This window comes from Drosophila kikkawai, chromosome X, assembly GCF_030179895.1.
Source record: "Drosophila kikkawai strain 14028-0561.14 chromosome X, DkikHiC1v2, whole genome shotgun sequence".
In the NCBI taxonomy this organism is placed as follows: Eukaryota; Metazoa; Arthropoda; class Insecta; order Diptera; family Drosophilidae; genus Drosophila; species Drosophila kikkawai.
Genome location: NC_091733.1, coordinates 3959006 through 3978451, shown reverse-complemented (window position 1 = coordinate 3978451; position 19446 = coordinate 3959006). Strand labels below are relative to the sequence as shown.

At 41.3% G+C, this 19446-nt stretch overlaps 2 protein-coding genes across 2 annotated transcripts in view; one reads left to right on the top strand and one right to left on the bottom strand.

The window, feature by feature from the left end:
- kl-5 (male fertility factor kl5) overlaps nt 1–19446 on the bottom strand; it is an 871112-nt gene that overhangs the window by 490219 nt on the left and 361447 nt on the right. The gene's annotated exons all lie outside the window — the stretch shown is intronic.
- LOC121502190 (uncharacterized) lies at nt 3929–5110 on the top strand. The gene has a single exon (XM_041775194.1). The coding sequence runs from the start codon at nt 3929–3931 to the stop codon at nt 5108–5110; it is 1182 nt and encodes a 393-aa protein (XP_041631128.1).

Below are 19446 nucleotides of genomic sequence, written 5' to 3'. Positions count from 1 at the left end.
CTGCGGAAATTCTACTATCGCTTTAACCTTATCAGGGTTGGTTCTTATTTGCCCATTTCCAATTATAAAGCCGAGATATATGATTTCTCTCATACAAAATTTGGATTTGCTGACGTTGATGGTGAGATTTGCTTTGCTTGCAGCAAAAGCATATGTGACTCAAAGTCCTCGGATAAAACCAATAAATCATCCAAATATACAAACACTCTAGTCCTGAGATGAGCTGGAATAACTCGATCCATCAAACGACAAGGAGTTTGAGCCGCGTTACAAAGACCAAAAGGCATCATTTTATATTGATAAAGGGGTCTATTTGGTATTGTAAACGTCGTGTATTGCTTAGAATTCTCATCGAGCGGTATCTGCCAGTATGCATGCTTCATGTCGATGCCACTTATGAATTTAGCTGGCGGTAAACGACTTAAGATGCCATCGATATGGGGTAATGGGTATGCGTCTCGCTTCGTGACTTTATTAACTTCTCTCGAGTCAAGACACAGATGATTTTTGTCACCCTTCTTTTCTAACATACAGTTACTGCTCCAAGCACTAGTTGACTCTTCAATAACATCTAAGGCTAGCATGTTATCTACTTCAGCGAACATCAGTTTTTCGACTGCTGGTGAAACTGGCCAATGCCGCTGTTTAACAGGACTCGCATTTCCTATATCAATGCTATGTGTGGACAAGCTGGTACGACTTAATCCTTCGGAAGCAAATGATGGAAATGTTTTTATAACTGAATCAAGTCGACGTTTTTCTCCTTCATTTAGCTAATGATATTTTGGAGACTCTTCATTATCATCCAATGAACCGATATCTAACTCAGATATGGCCGGTTCGTTTGTAATTTTATTTAATAATCCAAACTTTTGCCAAAAGGCGATGCCTAAGTAGACATCTTGTTTAAGGTCGGGTATTATAAATAATTCAAGATCGTCCAGAAGTAGTAAGTTTTGACACTACTTTGCTTTCTGTTCCGTTCGCAGCGCAAATTACGGCAGAAGATTTTCTTACATTTTTGTTTTTAATAAAATTCTGAGCAGCAGATCCGCCTACACAGCTTATAGTTGCTCCAGAATCTAATAAAGCCTTATAATTATGACCCTCTATAGAAATATCTGTATAGAGTCTTTGATCAGAATTAAGTACTATAGCGGAAATAAGTTTCTATCGATCCTTATGTACTTTCTTCCAAAACTCTTGAAAGACCCCAAATAAATGAGAAGTCTTCATCTGCTGAGTTTTTGTAAGAAACTGATTTTATTTCATTCAAACCCTAGCTTATATAGCTAACATGAGAATGTACATTGTAGATCTTAGTTCTAGACCCACGCATCGGACAGTTCCCGATCGTAAGAAATACTTTAAGGACGATAAGGGTGCAAACAGTCACCCCCAAAAGAACATATCTTAAACAAAACCAGACCACTCACACGAGGTCATATTTCGGGTCACTTGTTACATAGGCTCAAGTGGCGGTTTCAAAAAGCTATGCACTCAAGTGCTAGACATGTGCACTGTGGCCGGGACTTAATCGCTAACAGATGCGTTCTTATTTATATACATACATATATACGTGTTCCTGTGTGAACAACTCTCTTAACCTTATGGTAGATCGTTTGGGTTTTAAATGAGTCCCAATACTATCTACATTATGAAATATTTCCTTACGTTTATTATTGTAATTTTGTATCCTTTTATGTAAAGGAATGAAAGAATAATGAATCTCAGGCTGACTTGAAATTTCTGTTTCCTGAAACTCATGGGTTGGGTTTGGAGTTGCGACTTCGGATTTTACGGATGTATCTCCTTGTTGCTCAGAGAAACATCCTTTTGTCGGTTTCCCGGATTACAGTTAGGACAAGTCGGTTTATATTTGTCTTTAAGTCCACAACCGTAACAAAATATAATTCTTTTTGCCATGCAATCGTCGAATCTGTGACCTTGTTTGTCACAATTCCAACAAGTTGGGATATTTCTGCGTTGAATTTGATTAACCTCCTCATCTACTCATATTGAACCTGTTTCCTCGTCCTCGTTAGTTAACTCTGTAACGTATGAGCGGAAAGGTTTTGGTTTGAATGTTCTAAGATTGTTATAAAACTGCTCATGTCTGCGCACTTCGTATCGTAGTTATGCTCTATTTAAGATTTTCAGATGCAGCAACTCGTGATGTAGACTCGGTTTCGCATTCCTAACTAATAATTCAACTAATTGGGTTTCGGACACTCCGTTTTGAAGTCTATCAATTAATCGTTCCATATTTTCCTGGAAATCTTCAAAAGCTTCGTTTTCGCCTTGCTTGCGTTTCCGGATTCCCTCCCAAATGTCATAATCTGTCTCTATATCTTCGAATCTTTTCCTAAATTCGCCACAAAATGTGTTCCAATCGAAATTCGGATTCTTTCGATGAAACTTCCAATACCAATCACTTACTTTTCCTGCAAACAAAAGGTACAAATGGTTGCATAAAAGTCCATAATCGTTAGATAGATTTTGGTTGGTAAGTGAGCATACCCTGTAAATAAATTCATCCATTCTGATGCTTGTTTTACTGCCATCAAATTTTAGTCCCCATTTCTGAATAATTCCTGATACTTTTTCTGGGCTAACGTATGAGCTTGTATTGCTCCTGTTTACGCCTCTATCTTCTACATTGTTACTAACATGGTTCTGCGAGTAAGGGTTTTGATCAGAATCGTTCCTACTGAGATGCCTGTTCGATTGTATATTGCCAGGTGTGAAATTTGTGTGTGTGGGTTGAGGTAATTGCAAGTTGTCCAATTGACTTTTAATAGATGTCTCTATAGTTTTCCCTAAGTAAGAGGTAAGTTGATCCATCAGTTGAGCCTGTTGTTGGCTAACGGTGAACTGTATATAGTTCATCAGCTCTGGTGGACTACTAAGAGCCATACTGGAAGTGGTTGGAGGTTCTGATAAGAGCCTATCCAAATTCCCTCTATAAGTGTTTCTGGTTGACATTCCCCGTCTAGGAGGTGTACCTCGGACTCTGCCTGTTCGGGTATTTCGTCTTGATTGACTATTGTCATCTTGGTATTCGCTAACGCTGGATGTTCCTGCTACTGCTGCGTTTAATTCAGCGAGTAAAGTGTTGTTAGAATATGATAAATTCGATTCGTTGCAATCCGCATTGCAAGTGGGACAAGTTTGTGTAGTTTTTTTTAGTGATTTATAATACAGCGCTTGTGAAATATATGCCTGCAGGGTGCTGTTGCAGACAGAACTGCTGGAGTAAAGTTTTCTCTGCATATAATACAGCTACTTTCGGTGCCTTGTGACACTTCACCATTATCAGAGCTATTTTTGGTTGCCATCTTATTTTTATTATAATTTTTATAAATGTTTGGTTTGTTTTCCTTTATGTCGGTAACTTCTATCAGAATTCTTAGTTGTATCTGTATTTGAGGGTGGTATGGGTGTGCCATACCAAGGCAAAGTCAACAGGGCAACTGTTGATGAATATTCCTCGGCTCTAATGGTACACCAAGTCGACTCGTAGGTGAATATCAGTTTGATAGACACCACCTTCTCCTGGGAGAAGGTCCTCCGCGTGGTACCTCCTGGAAACGTTCTACGGTACGGCCAATGCGAGCGGCACCTCCAGTGAATCCCTCACCTAATAATCCTCTGCCTCCCAATCCCTACCGAGACATGGGCAAGTCTTAAAACTACCTCCCCTCAAGTCAGGCGTGTAAAGCGACCCGTGCCCACTGACTATAAGGTTCGCAGCTGAGGGGTTAAACCAGCTGTGTTCGAACGGAGCCTTCCCAGGGCCGGGCAACCCTGGGTCGGAACGAGCCTTGCCGTGGCTTAGGGGCGAAGCCACGGTCGACCTTACTTCAATGCCCCAAACCCCTCGGGCCCGCCGCGCTCGCCCTGTCGAGCAACGCGGGCGTTTATGAACATGAGCTTAACCAAAAAATCCGCTTCGGACCTCATGGGGGAGGTAAAACCCCAACAACCGGCGACTGAGAGTGAATTGGACGAGGAGGAGCTACTGCGCTCAGATGATGAGAGTCTGGCTCCGTCCATTTCAGAGGGAAGTGCTAAGACCAGCACACCTCAAGCGACACAACCAACGATAAGCAAAGCAGCGGCATGCCAAGCCAAAGCGACGGGCGAACACGGGAAGTCAAAACTGTGGACCAACCAGCAAAGAAAGGCGCAAGCAAGCAAGGCCCATTTCATCCTTGCCAAAATAGCAAGGAATGAAAAGGAGGGCAAAGCCGATCCGCGCGACCTAGCAGACAAAACTAGGTACCTCGCAGTGATCGAGGAGTATGAGCGATACGAAAAGGAGCACCCAGAAACGCTTTTGCCTCCCCAATCGAAGCGCAACCGCTCACAAGAAGTGAGCGAGAGCGCTCCGAAGAGAGCCAAAGACGCGAAGGGCGCCCCGAGACCGACCACCTTTGTCAAGACGGCGAGAAAATTCAGCGAGGTGGCCCGAGATAGCCTCGCTATGGCACTTGTTGATGAGCTCAACGACGATGGGCGCCTTCTGATGGAGAAATGGGAGGAGGTCGAGACCCAGTTGGCAGAGATGGTGACCGACAAATTACTGTCCGAGCCAACGGGCCAGTCACCCTCCTTTGACTCCTCAGACATGGTTAGGGGGCACCGGGTAATCAGGTGCGACGACGAGTTTTCGCGGGACTTCCTGGCGGATTGCGTTGCCAGACTAAGCAAAGCATGGAAGGGGATTAGCATAAAGCTAGTCCCCGCCAGGGACATCCCAAGGAGACCCAGAGCTCGCATCTGGTTACCCAAGGGGCTGTCTAGCCATGAAAGGGTGCTCAAGACTCTGCGAGCAATGAATAAAGGAGTCGACATGGAGGACTGGGCCATTCTCAGAGCTGAGCGAGAAATGAAGTCCAGCCAGCCATATCTGTTCTTAATCAACCAGCGCTGCCTAGAACAGCTGAAGGCAGCAGACAACAAGGTCCGGTACGGCATCAGGAAAGCCAAGGTGAAGGTCTTCCTAGACGAACCGGACGATATTCTGGAAGACGAAGTCGAAGACGCCAATAAGCTGCTGGACGATTTGGCGATCGACGACAGCACCCCCAACACCACCCCAATCTAATGCTGACGGTCTTTCAGATAAACCTGAAGCGCAGCTCCCACGCTTCAGCTAATCTGGGGGTCCTTCTCCGAGCGACATCGACATCGGCCTTATACAAGAGCCATGGACAAAAGACGGACAAATCTCTGGCATGGCCATAAAGGGATACACAACATTATACACAAACTCGACAGGTAGGCCGAGGGAGGGTATAATCATTAAAAACAACCTTAATGCTCTTCTCTACCCCAATCTCAGCAACTTAGATCTGGCAGTGGCAAGATTCAAGGCGGCGGATAGGACAGCCATACTAATAGCCTCCGGATACATGGCCCACGACGAACCTGCACCACCTGAAGCGGTTAATAGCGTGATGCAGTGGGCCGAGGAGACTAAGACGACGCTCATCCTCGGGTGCGATGCCAACGCAAGGCACACACTGTGGGGAAGTAAGGAGAGAAACGAAAGGGGTGAGTCTCTCATCGATAGTATTATATGTCGTGACGTCAATATTTGTAACAAGGGAAACACGCCCACCTTCATCTTTCCAAGCACGGAAGGATATCAGGGCTGGGAGGAAGTCTTAGACATAACCCTCCAAATGGAGCATAGTGATTACAAGGTAAGAAATTGGGGAGTCTCTACACAAGACTCGTTTTCAGACCACAGGTACATATTCTTCGAAATCGTGATGCCGGTATGTGAAACGGCGCCGAAGCGAAACCCTCGAAACACTGACTGAGACAAATACAGAAAGATTGTACAGTCAAAGGTTAAAGACAGAAGGATCAAGACCCGATCCACCCCGGAGAGAATAGATAAGGAAGTCGAGGACTTCACAAATATTCTGAACAAAGCCTACAAAGAGTCATGCAGACTAACATACTCTAAGAAGACATACCCACCATGGTGGAACAAAGAGCTATGCGAGCTCAGAAAGAAAGTTCGAAAAGCCTTCAACACTAGTTACGGAACCAAAGACTGGCAGCCGTACAAAGCAATACACAAAGAATACAAAAAGGCAATCTACGTAGCCAAGAAGGAATCTTGGAGCAGCTACTGTGAATCGCTTGAAGGAGTCAAAGACACGGCGAGGCTAAGTAAAATCCTATCGAGCCCAATCCCCACGCTCATAAACAAACCCGACGGGACAGGAAGTACGTCGGCTGAAAAGTCACTGGAAATCCTGCTGAATACGCATTTCCCAGGAAACCAAAAAGAAGAACCTAGAATAATGGTAAGCCAGGGGGCAGACCAGCAGCTACAAGTAGAAGAGATCATCACCATGGAAAGAATCCATTGGGCGATAGATTCCTTCGACAAATACAAAAGCCCGGGTCCAGACGGAGTAATACCGGCAATGCTACAAACAACAAAAGCAAGCACGGGAAAATGGCTGCAAGCAATCTTCCAGGCATGCATTAAAACAGCACACATACCACTTCCATGGAAGGAAGCGAGGGTAGTCTTCATACCAAAACCAGGAAGAAGAGGACACATCCAAGCCAAGGATTATAGGCCGATAAGCCTTACCTCCTTCCTAATGAAAACACTGGAACGGATCATTGATATCCACATCAGAGAAAGAACGGAGAAAAACCTTTCCAATGCGCAACATGCGTACAGGAAAGGCCGATCCACGGAAACAGCATTACACGAGGTAGTGCGATACATAGAAAAGGCTCTACTTTTCAAAAACTACGCCATGGCCACCTTCCTGGACATAGAAGGAGCCTTTAATAACGTCAATGCGGATTCCATCCTGAGTTCCCTCAACGGTATAGGAGTAGAGGGAGGCATCAGGGCATGGATTGGCGCAATGCTGACGAGCAGGAGGATAACAGCCGAACTGAGTGGCACTCATCACACAAGATTTGTGAAGAGGGGCACACCTCAGGGGGGAGTCCTGTCCCCACTGCTCTGGCTGATAAACATGGACGTACTAAGAACACTAAATAGCGAAGGAGTAAAAGTGGTAGCATACGCAGACGACGTAGTCCTACTCACTTCAGGATCATTCCCCGACGTCATCAGCGAACTAATGACAAGGGCACTTACTAAACTCAATGCATGGGCAAAAGCCTGCGGATTGGGCATAAATCCAAGTAAAACAAGTAAAACGGAACTAATGTTCTTCACTAGAAGAACTAAGGTCCCTAGCTTCACAAAGCCAAAGATAGATGGCATAGAACTAGAGATATCACAGCAGGCAAAGTATCTGGGAGTGATACTGGATGCGAAACTGTCATGGAAACAAAACATCAACGAGAGAGTCAAGAAAGCAAGCATAGCATTCTATTCCTGCAGGAAGATGTTCGGAAAGAACTGACGCATCCACCCCAAGATAATAATATGGCTTTACACAGCGGTAGTAAGACCCATACTCACATACGGAGCACTAGTATGGTGGCCAGCATTAACCAGGGCATACAACGTCCAGAAGCTAACAAGGATACAGAGATCGGCATGCGCAGGAGCCACGGGAGCACTGAGATCATGCCCCGCAGCGGCGCTGAACGCCATCGTGAACATATTACCGATAGAGCATTTCATCAGGAACACTGCAGCACAAGGAGCGGTACGACTTAAGGCTAGTCAAAGCTGGAAAGACTACCACACCGGACACTGCAGGATCCTGGACGAGATAAACTATCGGAAGACAGTAGACACAGACTACATGACAACCGAACTGCGATTCGGTAACACATACACCACTATATACCCTACAAGGGAAGACTGGAAGAGAGGGAGAGTAACCGAACCGGACGAAGTATCACTCTACACCGACGGCTCAAAGATGAGCGGCGGAGTAGGGGCCGGAATCTACGCCGAGAGCTGGAAGGTGGAGGAATACTTCCACCTCCCAGAGTCAGCGACGGTTTTCCAGGCGGAGGTTCTCGCGATACTGAAAGCTGCCGAACTTTCGCTAGACCGAGGCCTCCGGAATACCAAGGTGAGGATATACTCAGACAGCCAGGCGGCGATCAAATCCCTCGCACAAGCACGGACGAATTCAAAACTAGTGGCCAAATGTAAAGGGGCACTAAACAGACTAGCAGAAGACAACAGGGTACAAATAGCCTGGGTACCCGGACACAATGACATAGACGGAAACGAGAAAGCAGACGAGCTGGCCAGAAAAGGGTCAGAAGAACACTCAGCAACAACAGACATACAGATCTCCCTGAACTCAGTCCAGACGGAAATTCATGACTATTTCAAACAACTAGCCAGCAAGGAATGGTCGACGAAGGCAGAGCACAGAAGATCGAAACTATGCTGGCCAGAATTCAATAGGAAGAGAACCGCAGAACTGATCTCCAAGAGCAAAAAGGACATCAGGAGGATAGCGGCAACCATCACAGGCCACTGGCCAATAGGCACGCAAGCCTGTAAGATGGGTCTACCCTACAACCCACAATGCAGAAGCTGCAAGGAACCAAGCGAGCAGGAGACACCAGAGCATCTGCTGTGCCACTGCCCGGCACTCAACAAACAAAGTGCCCGACACTTCGGAGCACACCAACTCGAGTCACTATGGGAAATTGGAAGGCAGCCAGTAGCGGCCATCCCAGCTTACCTGAATGACACGGGCTGGTACTAAGTAGGGCGCAGACAACAACAAATCGAGGGTGTGGATCAAAACGGAGCTCAGCTCTAATTGGAGGCGGCCAGGGCTGCCTCACCACTTACACCTACCTACCATCTGTATTTGATCGTTGATTAAAGAAGGTCTATTGCCTCATGATCGTCTTTTATTGAAAATCGGACAATATGGTATACAAGCTTTTAAAAGTGTGAGAATAATGTATTCCTGGAGAATCAATTTGTAAACAAGGTTGAGCTAAAAAACGTATGGTGATGAGCTTCTGTGGATTTAAAACAGCTGCCTTTGGTCGATCAACTCTCTTTAAAATTGAATCGCATGTTCCTAAATTTCACTATCTCTTCCCAATCGATGCTCTCAATCCAATATGTTACTTTATTGACATAAGTTCTATTGTGTCTTAATTGTGGATGGATCAGTCTAGAGCTTAGTGTGCTATAACAAGTTAACAACCTGTCGAGCTCCACGTCTGGGCGCCAAAATGTGTAGTGTACGTAGTTTTAAAGATTTTTATTATGGGGCCTTTTTATAGAGGGTGGTAGTTACTATAAACGAGGACCTGGTACTTCCTTCGCTAGTGATGCGCACTCTTGCTATGGTCTGGTCTAGCTCTCCGTAGGTCGGGGTTCTTTTAGCTAGCGATAGTACGACGCTACTACATTTAATTAGTGCGGCTTATTCAAAACAATAAATCATAATCAAGCTGAATTAGAGAAATAATATCAGAGAATGAATCTATAAATATACTACGGATGCACGCCGACTCGCGTTAAATCTGAACTAAGGATTCTGATGGGTATTAGGAATTAAGGTGTTAATAATTCCACGAGTCTTTACCCTCCCTACCATGACAATGTTGCTTAAATTCTTCATTGTCCCTTGGCCGAGTTCAAATAACCCTACCACATAATAAAGTAAATGTCCGACACAAGTACTCGACAAACCATTATAATTATTTATTCAAAACTCATCTTCATAATTTCTATTTCATTTGTAATTTCATTTCTCCAAATTTATCTTCATTGATTCTAAAATTAATTTTAATTACAAATAACAAATCTTAATCTATCTTCTATTCTTTCCTATTTATTCCCTAACTCATAGTTTAATTCATAGTATTTAATATTTAATAAGAAGTAGTAAACAGTATTTATATATTAATTAAGGAAAATTCAAATTATTGTAGAACAAGATTTCAAAGACACTAGAGCGTCATTTTATAGAAATTTTATAATGGGTATTTGTTGTTCTTGTTGTTGTTTTATTTAGTACTCACGACCTTTTAAATATCCACTCCATGATATGTGCGTAAAGTTGGGCCCAAGTTCACGTTGACATTGAAGAGCTGTTGGTCAAATTTATAGAACCCTAAGTCAAACTTCTACCGAATGCCATACTCCAGTTGCTCTGCGAGTATTTAAATCATTCATAATTAGGAAATATATAAGAAATGTATAATCAAAACAAAAAAATGAAACGAAACGTCGACTCCAACGGCGGCAGGTGTATATCTAGGCGATCATAACGGGTCTTAGGCAGCATCCACTGCGCTGGCGATAAGCGTATATCAATAGCTTAGGCCTTCGTCGGCCAGATGAGGGGAGCGAAGGGGTTTTCACTGCAGCTTGCCGATGGTGATAACCAAGCAGTTGCTCCGGTCCAATAAAAAACTGCGCCAGCGGAATTGGTCTGCTGCGCTCAGGTCTTCCACTTGGGGTGGTTCCGCTCGCATCCAAACGATGGTTATGTAATCAACGGCCGGAGGTTAAGTCCGTCCGGGCCGCTGAATATGGAGCGAAACTGGGGTCAACTGAGATCCACTGCTAGCGGTTGGCGGAATCGGCTAAAGACGGCCGTAGAGCAGGGAAATCTGCCTTTTCGAGGCCTAGGCCTCCGTCACGCCTCCGAAGTCGGACCCCTATGAATACTGAGTTAGCATTGAAACGCACTAAATTGGCACTTATTCACCTTTCTTCACGCACAAATTCACACAAGAAGTTATAGGTGGCTATACCACTCTGGGTTTCACTCGGATTACTCAATTAATAAATTGTATTACCGCGTGTAATATTGACTTAATTTTGGCAGCGCCGAGAAATATAAACGTTTGCCAAGGAATTTTATCAAAGAATGAATTAAGCTTTAGGAAGCTGACTGCAGGTAAGCTGCGGTTCTGAGCTTTACTTAGACTAACTGTTCAATCGAAAAAAGTTTCGAAAAGTTTCTGTAAGTGTAAGCTTAGTTGGTCACTACAACGGTTTCACGTTGTTCACGCCAGAAAGGCGTTTAATGTCGGGAGGCAGTGTGATCCCGAACGCTCTCCTTTTCTCTCCCTCTTCCTCCGGACTTCCAGTCCTAGAGCTTCCAATCCGCTCTCCCTAGCTATAGTTTCTTTTGTATAGTTTAGTACCAATTTACCTTCTACAATAAAGACATCGACGCCCGTCGCGTAAAAACCCGAAAGTTCTACGTGTTCTTATTTCGAGTGCATTTCAGACTTAAAGCCGCCCCCCTCCATCATTTGGTCCATCAGAGCCGGATTTCATCCACCAGCAGCTCCGGTGGCTTTAACACCGCACCAGATAAGTCCATTACATTATTGCTGCCGGTCATACAGTTAGGTTTTGCGAAACTCAATTCGTCTTAACTTCTCTGTATGATTATTGTCTAAATCCAAGTCCGATTAATCCGACACTACGGCAGCATAATACCTTCCAAAAATCCAAAATAATTCGGTATTCATTTTCTACATTTGTGCCAAAATCCAAAAGTGTGTGTTTAAATAAATAAATAAATGCAATAGCCACAGTGAGAATTTAATTCCAATAGTTCTCAATTCCTCTTCGTTAACTGTGTTCCCGCTAGCATTTATTTACATTTACATACATATTCAATACAGTCCACTCCACAAGACTACAATCGCTGTCAACATTGACATTTCCCCAAATCGAGAAATTATATCCAAATAATTTCTATACAAGATCTACGGGTTCCAAAATTCCGAAAGTGTTTGTTTAAATGCCTAAGCCACAGTGAAACTTTCAGTTCCGAATTGTTTTAAATTCCTTTACGTTCGCTGTGTTCCGCTTTATTTACATTTATATATGTACATATGTACGTACATATATTTTCACTCCCGTCCAGTCTACACTACTGATCTCCGACTACTTCCGCAACATCTGAGTATACATAAAGATATCCACATATTTATAACAAACAAATTAAAACAAAAAGAAAAACTACAAATACAGTCCACTTCATTCCGAAACATACATATATTTACAACAAATATATAAATATATAACCCAAAATATTTCAATTACTGTCCGGCAGCTACTACGACTATAAATTCATTTAAATATATGCACTGCAGCGCCAACTTCATTTGTATATTTAATTTATTTACTCTCCCTTGCTCTATCCTGAGCTTCACCTAATTAAATATACATATGTACATACATACTTAATCGTCTGCAAGTCGACGGTCCAATATTTGGCAATTTTTTCCTCCTCTCCTTATCTCCGCTATTTTGCACTTGCATACGACAAGTGCACAAATAGACATACACACGTATTGGTTCCAAAATACAGCACCGGTCAATCACATAAGTCCAGATCAATAAAATAATTTGTAAATTATTTTATATAATTTGAAAATTATTTTATATTAAAATTCCAACTAACGAATTAAGTTAGAAATCCAAGTGCGCTTCCGTATCCGCACTAGTGTGACCGTATATTATTCGCTGCTGACCGGAATTATTAAATTAAATTGCATATTTCCGTTTTTAAATTCCAAAAAAATACAATTTTCCGCAAAGATAATTATTATTTCAAAAATAATTATTACGACTCCGATTGGTTCCTAAATTCCCAATCAAACTTCGACACATAAATTTTAATATATATTTATAGTACATTTTTGTAAAAAAAAAAAAATTCAAAATGGCTCCTTCAATTTCAAACAAATTTACTTTGATCTGTGACCGTCTGAGTCACTTCGAGTCCAGAGTCTGCAATCCAGCAGCACCCACTCCATCCATGTACTCTTGTCAAATCCATCTCGACCAAGTCCGAGCGCTATGGGACAAGGTCGAGACAGAGTACGAAGCTTGTTCAGAGCTAATTTCAGTTGGTTTAAAGGGCGCTGCAGACACCTTGCCCACTCTTAAGGCAAAATACGACGACACCTATTCCATTTATGAACGGTGTGCCGCCAAGTTCATGGAACAGATCGATACGATCTCTGCTAAAGCAGCTCCAGTCCAACCTCCTGCGCCCCAAAATTCCTTTCCGTCTGGCTGTCGGCTTCCTCCGTGCGAAACGGAAGTGTTCTCGGGCGATTATCTTCGCTGGCCGACTTTCCGAGACCTTTTCACAGCGGTCTATATCGACAATCCTACGCTGACCCCTGTAGAAAAGTTGTTCTATTTAAATGCCAAGACGAGTGGTGAAGCTCATTCCATAGTTTCGAATTCGCCACTAACCAACGACGGTTTCCGCTCAGCATGGGAAAACCTATCTGAGCGTTTCGAAAATAAACGCGCGTTGGTGAACAGCCAACTGAAGAAATTACTAAACATACAATCCATTGAACGCGAATCCTCGGCAGCCTTGAAGGAGCTGCAGAATACAATTCAAAATTGCCTCACATCCCTAACTCTGTCCGGCCTTCCTACGGATAATTGGGATTGTCTATTGGTTTATTTGTGTTCCACGAAGCTTCCAAAGCTGACGCTCTCATTATGGGAGCAGTCCTTACCAAATAAAACCGAGATTCCGACGTGGCTAGAATTAGATTCTTTCCTTACTGAGCGCCATAGAACTCTGAAATCTATAAATTCTATTCAACCTCCTACGATACGCCTCAGTCCGTCCAACCCGACAAAATCCATCGTGGCACCGCGAGTACTAAAATCCTTTAGTACGCGGATTGTTCACTTATCCAAAAGATGCGATTTGTGTTCTGCAGAGAACCATCCCGTCCGTAAATGTCCACGCTTCCTCCAAATGACGATAGTCGATCGATCATCTTACATTGAGAAAAAGCAGTTGTGCTCAAATTGCTTTGCAAGCGGTCATCCGCTCCGTAATTGCACAAGCGCCCACAGCTGTCTTATTTGTCACGGTCGGCATCACACATTGTTGCATCCAAGCAACACTTCATCCAGTGTTCCGAATCCTCGTGATGACGCACCACAAATTCCTGCACCCATCCAAAGGATTTCCTCGTTCTCCACACGAGTGACCACTTCTGCCGATTCCTCCAATTACTGGGTTCCATACGACGATAGCAAGAGCAGACGTTCCCGAGGTATTTTATCCTACCAATGCCGAGTCTGCCAAGGGAACCATCCTCTTCGGAAATGCCACCGGTTTCTGCGCCTTAGCGCTGAGAAACGGCTCCAGGCAGTCATCGAAAAGAAGTACTGCGTCAACTGCCTGGCCCACCACCATTCCGGAGGATCCTGTCGAAGTAGCGACCGATGCCAGTCGTGTGGACAGGATCACCACACTCTTCTCCATACCAACGAGTGCTCAGCGTTATCCTACGTTTTCCAGAGCTAATCCTTCCTGTTACTTTTGCTGCGTATCCTCGCAAGGGGGGGGAGAATGTTCACGCCAGAAAGGCGTTTAATGTCGGGAGGCAGTGTGATCCCGAACGCTCTCCTTTTCTCTCCCTCTTCCTCCGGACTTCCAGTCCTAGAGCTTCCAATCCGCTCTCCCTAGCTATAGTTTCTTTTGTATAGTTTAGTACCAATTTACCTTCTACAATAAAGACATCGACGCCCGTCGCGTAAAAACCCGAAAGTTCTACGTGTTCTTATTTCGAGTGCATTTCAGACTTAAAGCCGCCCCCCTCCATCACACGTCATTGATCGTTATTTTCATTTCGCACTTTGTTTCTGGCATAGTGAAACATATTTTCGAAAAGAACTTTATCATATGCATGTAAATTTACCTCTACATTAACGTTTTCATTATTATTTTCATACTCAATGATGCAAATTTTTGCTAGAAAATCGTCTTCACTATCAAATCTATTCATGTCATTCGAGCTATTTATAATCATACTTTCGTTTGTACTTTCATTTGTTGAAGTAATCTCATCTTCATTCCAGACGATGCCAGCGCCACTCGCATTTAAAAAATCTCTACCCAAGATAACTTTTCTATTCATTGAATCATTCTCATCAACTAGCATTTCAAGTTTTATTCTTTTATTATAAATTGTAATGAAAATAAAAATTTTTCCAATGATAATTAATTTGCTGAAGTTTAACCAAAATACGTGGCTGGTGGCGCTGACTTCAAAATAACGCTAGCCGGAACACAATTTTTCTTCATAAAGCTGATTGGGCTCCCTGAGTCTTAGAGGCATTCTATAAAAAAAAAGGTTCATAAAAACTACCTTCAATTTCCATACTTAAATATCTTACATAATCATCTCTGCGAGTGGCCCAAACAATTGCAATTGTAGCAGCGGAAAACTGGCTTCTCGATTTTTCCTGAATTATTAGTACCCCCTCCAGATCTTGGAGCTACTAAATTAACATGCTGTAAGGCTGACAGCAGGGCATCCTTCTCCTTGAAACACATCATGTTGGCGCTTGTGCGTATTTGACGATCGGGTATACCGTGGATGATGTAATCAATTAACTCGCACTTCGGCATTTCTAATCCATTTGACAGTGTTACATTAGTATTAATTTACGTGCTTCGAGCTTCTTGCGCAGTGTAATGGCACTCTCTTTTGGTAGAAAAGCTTTCTTCATCGATGTCAACAGGGTATCAACCTTCTCATTTGCAAGCTTAGGCTTTGAGTACACCCAGGCTTGCGCATCACCTTGTAATGGACCCATATAAAAGCTTTTTTAGTATTTTTTTGAAATGAAAATGATACGCGCCTAAAAATAGTAGCGATAATTAGTATCGACCCCTTATCTGGCAACGTCTTAAAAATGACAGTTGAAACCACCAGCTGGTGAATACCGAAGTGCAAATCGGTGAAGGGTTCTTCGGGTCTCCAGCTTCTGGCTTCGATCTTTTCTATTGGAGTCGTCAAGCTGAGAAGTTGGTCCCGAACCCAGCAGGGAAAATATACAAGCGAGCATATGCACATGTGCTCCGGACCCTAATCCCACTGCTATTTCGGCATCGGTTGAAAAAGGCCATCAACAAACGCCAATTTACCGGCTGCCAAAGATTGCCGTGTCAAGGTAAATATTTTTTATAAAAAAAATGTCCAAGCCGATCGACATATAAATAATATTATTTTTGCACATGTAGGTCACGCTTGTTTTCTTCGACTACACGGCGAGAAATCGCTAGGTCGATTGAGCAGAAAAAAATCCAAGAAAAGGAAGCACTGGGTAAATATTTCTAAACAATTCCTTGGCTCGTTTGCACAACATTAAATAATTTAATTCCTGTAGCTAAACAAGGCAGCAGAGCAGATTGGTTACGCTATTCAGCGCCGGCCAAAAAGGCGGCTGGAGCAGCTATCTCTGCTGGGGAAAATTTATTTGGAGTTCACCGCAGCTTGGAGCAGAGAAAAACCCACAAAAAGTGACTCAAAAATAAACGTGTAAAACACAGTGCAGATTTAAAAAATTTAAAATTAAAAACCCTTAAAATCTAGTGACAAATTAAAAGTTCGCATAAACGAGTAAATGGGTTAAAACAACTCATAAAACACACGACTAGTTAAAATGTAAAATCTTAAGAAAAAAAAAACCCGAACTCAAAACAGAAAAAAAAAATCATGCAGACTAGTGCAAAAACACATATATAAAACTTATTTTTTTTGTTTGTTCAATTAAAAACCAATAGAGTTAAACCCTCTCGAAACATCATCATTAGTACCAAATTATGAAATAAATGAAGTGTCTCAAATCCGATAAGAAATAAAATTTAAAATAGGCATGTAAAAGGTGTTGAAAAAAAAAAAAAAACAATGACAGTGGTAGTGATGGTGATGCATATGAGCAGTCAATATGATAGAAAACAAAAACAAGAGCGTGAGCTTAGCAAGTCCAACTAAAATCGTACACTGCAATAAAAAGTTTCGTTGCCAGTAAGAATATAAAAAAAAATTTTAAAACTAAACAAAAAAATAAAACACAAGAAAATAAAATAAATGATATGTATATATAGAATGAATATAAAATATGAAAAACGTAACTGAAAAAAAAAAATTTAAATAACTTCTCAATATTTTAAATATTAAAAAAAAAAAATATATTAAAATCATGCGGCTATATTTTTAATTTTTAATTTTCCCCTAATACACACCAACACATCATCGACAAGAAGGCCTTCTTCGAGAACAACAAAGTGGGTGAGTGAAAACAAAAAACGAAATAAAAAAACACAAATTATGTCGCCCAGTGTAAAGGCTGATTACCGGCGTTAATGCTTATCAGCATCGATTGATTTTTGTTATTTTGCCGATTCCTCTTTTTATTCTAATTCATGTTATCATCGTAAATTAAAAGCAGTTAAATGTTAAGCCAAAACCTGCGCTACACTGAGAGAATTAAAACCTAATTATTTTGTTTTCTTTGCATATACATATTTTCTTTTTCAGCAATAGAAACTGTTTTATTGTAATTGTGCGATGTAGGTTGTTGAAGCGAAACAAAAATATAATAATAATAAATAAATAAAATTATGTAGACCCAAAACGAAAAAGAAACCAAACATCGAACATCAAACATCGTTATATTTTCCTAATAATTCTATAGCATCATAATTAAGCACCACATTACCATTATCATTGTTTAAACCTAACAGAATTGATACTGAAAAAAACAATTTAAATGATTAAATAAATAATAATATTAACCTTAAGTAAATAAAATAGGCCATGTAATGATAGGGTAATTAATAAATAAATAAATTAGGCATTGAAATTTGGTAGACATGAGAGAAGAAAAATAATTATATTAGGACTTCGTTGATTATTGTGAATTTGGAGAGATGTACACTGAAAAATATCCAAAAGGAATTTTTGTTTGATTATTAAAAATTATTATAATGATGATGAACTTTTAAGTTTCCTTATTTATGGCATGGGAGACTAACAAACGTAAATACTTTTGGGGTCTTTCGTTAACGATTACAAGAAGGACCATTCAGGTAGCTTGCTATCAGAATAATTAACAACTTAAATAAAGTAAGAGAAAGTCTTGATCCAATGTGTTCTATTGTGTGATCATTGTTTGAAAACGAACTAGAGGTAAGCTACTGGAATACAATATAAATGCATTTGTGTTTTATTGTCCGTAGAAAACTGTACAGTAAAGTAGATAATAGAGGTCATGCACAAGAATTACATTTACAAATTGCAATAGCCCAATTTAAATAAATTCACAAAGCACAGAATTAGTAGAAGCCCAGAAATATGCATCTTTTGTTTATGTCTCCCTGAAAACGACATAAGAAAAAAAAAATTGTTTAGTATGCCACTTGAACACAGCTTTGAGTCAGGAAAAACTCAGCATCAAGCAGATTCGGCAGCACATATCTGTCTTATTTGCGAAGAAATTATGTTAAATACACAACCTTGTGTTATAACGCAATGTAATCACATTTTGAATAAGCATTGTTTGGAAACACATGTACCCGTACATAAAGAGTGTCCTTGCTGCTTAAAAGCAGTACAGCCAAAAGATTGGCAAGGAGCGCGGTCAACAACCCTCCAAAAAGAGTCGTTGCAACAGGTTCTCGTCCGTGTACTCGGTCGTTAGCACATCAACTAGAAGCAATTGGACAACCGGCACCAAAAACAACCGGCTTATTCAAAACAATAAATCATAATCAAGCTGAATTAGAGAAATAATATCAGAGAATGAATCTATAAATATACTACGGATGCACGCCGACTCGCGTTAAATCTGAACTAAGGATTCTGATGGGTATTAGGAATTAAGGTGTTAATAATTCCACGAGTCTTTACCCTCCCTACCATGACAATGTTGCTTAAATTCTTCATTGTCCCTTGGCCGAGTTCAAATAACCCTACCACATAATAAAGTAAATGTCCGACACAAGTACTCGACAAACCATTATAATTATTTATTCAAAACTCATCTTCATAATTTCTATTTCATTTGTAATTTCATTTCTCCAAATTTATCTTCATTGATTCTAAAATTAATTTTAATTACAAATAACAAATCTTAATCTATCTTCTATTCTTTCCTATTTATTCCCTAACTCATAGTTTAATTCATAGTATTTAATATTTAATAAGAAGTAGTAAACAGTATTTATATATTAATTAAGGAAAATTCAAATTATTGTAGAACAAGATTTCAAAGACACTAGAGCGTCATTTTATAGAAATTTTATAATGGGTATTTGTTGTTCTTGTTGTTGTTTTATTTAGTACTCACGACCTTTTAAATATCCACTCCATGATATGTGCGTAAAGTTGGGCCCAAGTTCACGTTGACATTGAAGAGCTGTTGGTCAAATTTATAGAACCCTAAGTCAAACTTCTACCGAATGCCATACTCCAGTTGCCCTGCGAGTATTTAAATCATTCATAATTAGGAAATATATAAGAAATGTATAATCAAAACAAAAAAATGAAACGAAACGTCGACTCCAACGGCGGCAGGTGTATATCTAGGCGATCATAACGGGTCTTAGGCAGCATCCACTGCGCTGGCGATAAGCGTATATCAATAGCTTAGGCCTTCGTCGGCCAGATGAGGGGAGCGAAGGGGTTTTCACTGCAGCT

Excerpts from the sequence above, each read along its gene's own strand:
- LOC121502190 (XM_041775194.1), top strand. The coding sequence starts at position 3,929 with ATGAGCTTAACCAAAAAATCCGCTTCGGACCTCATGGGGGAGGTAAAA.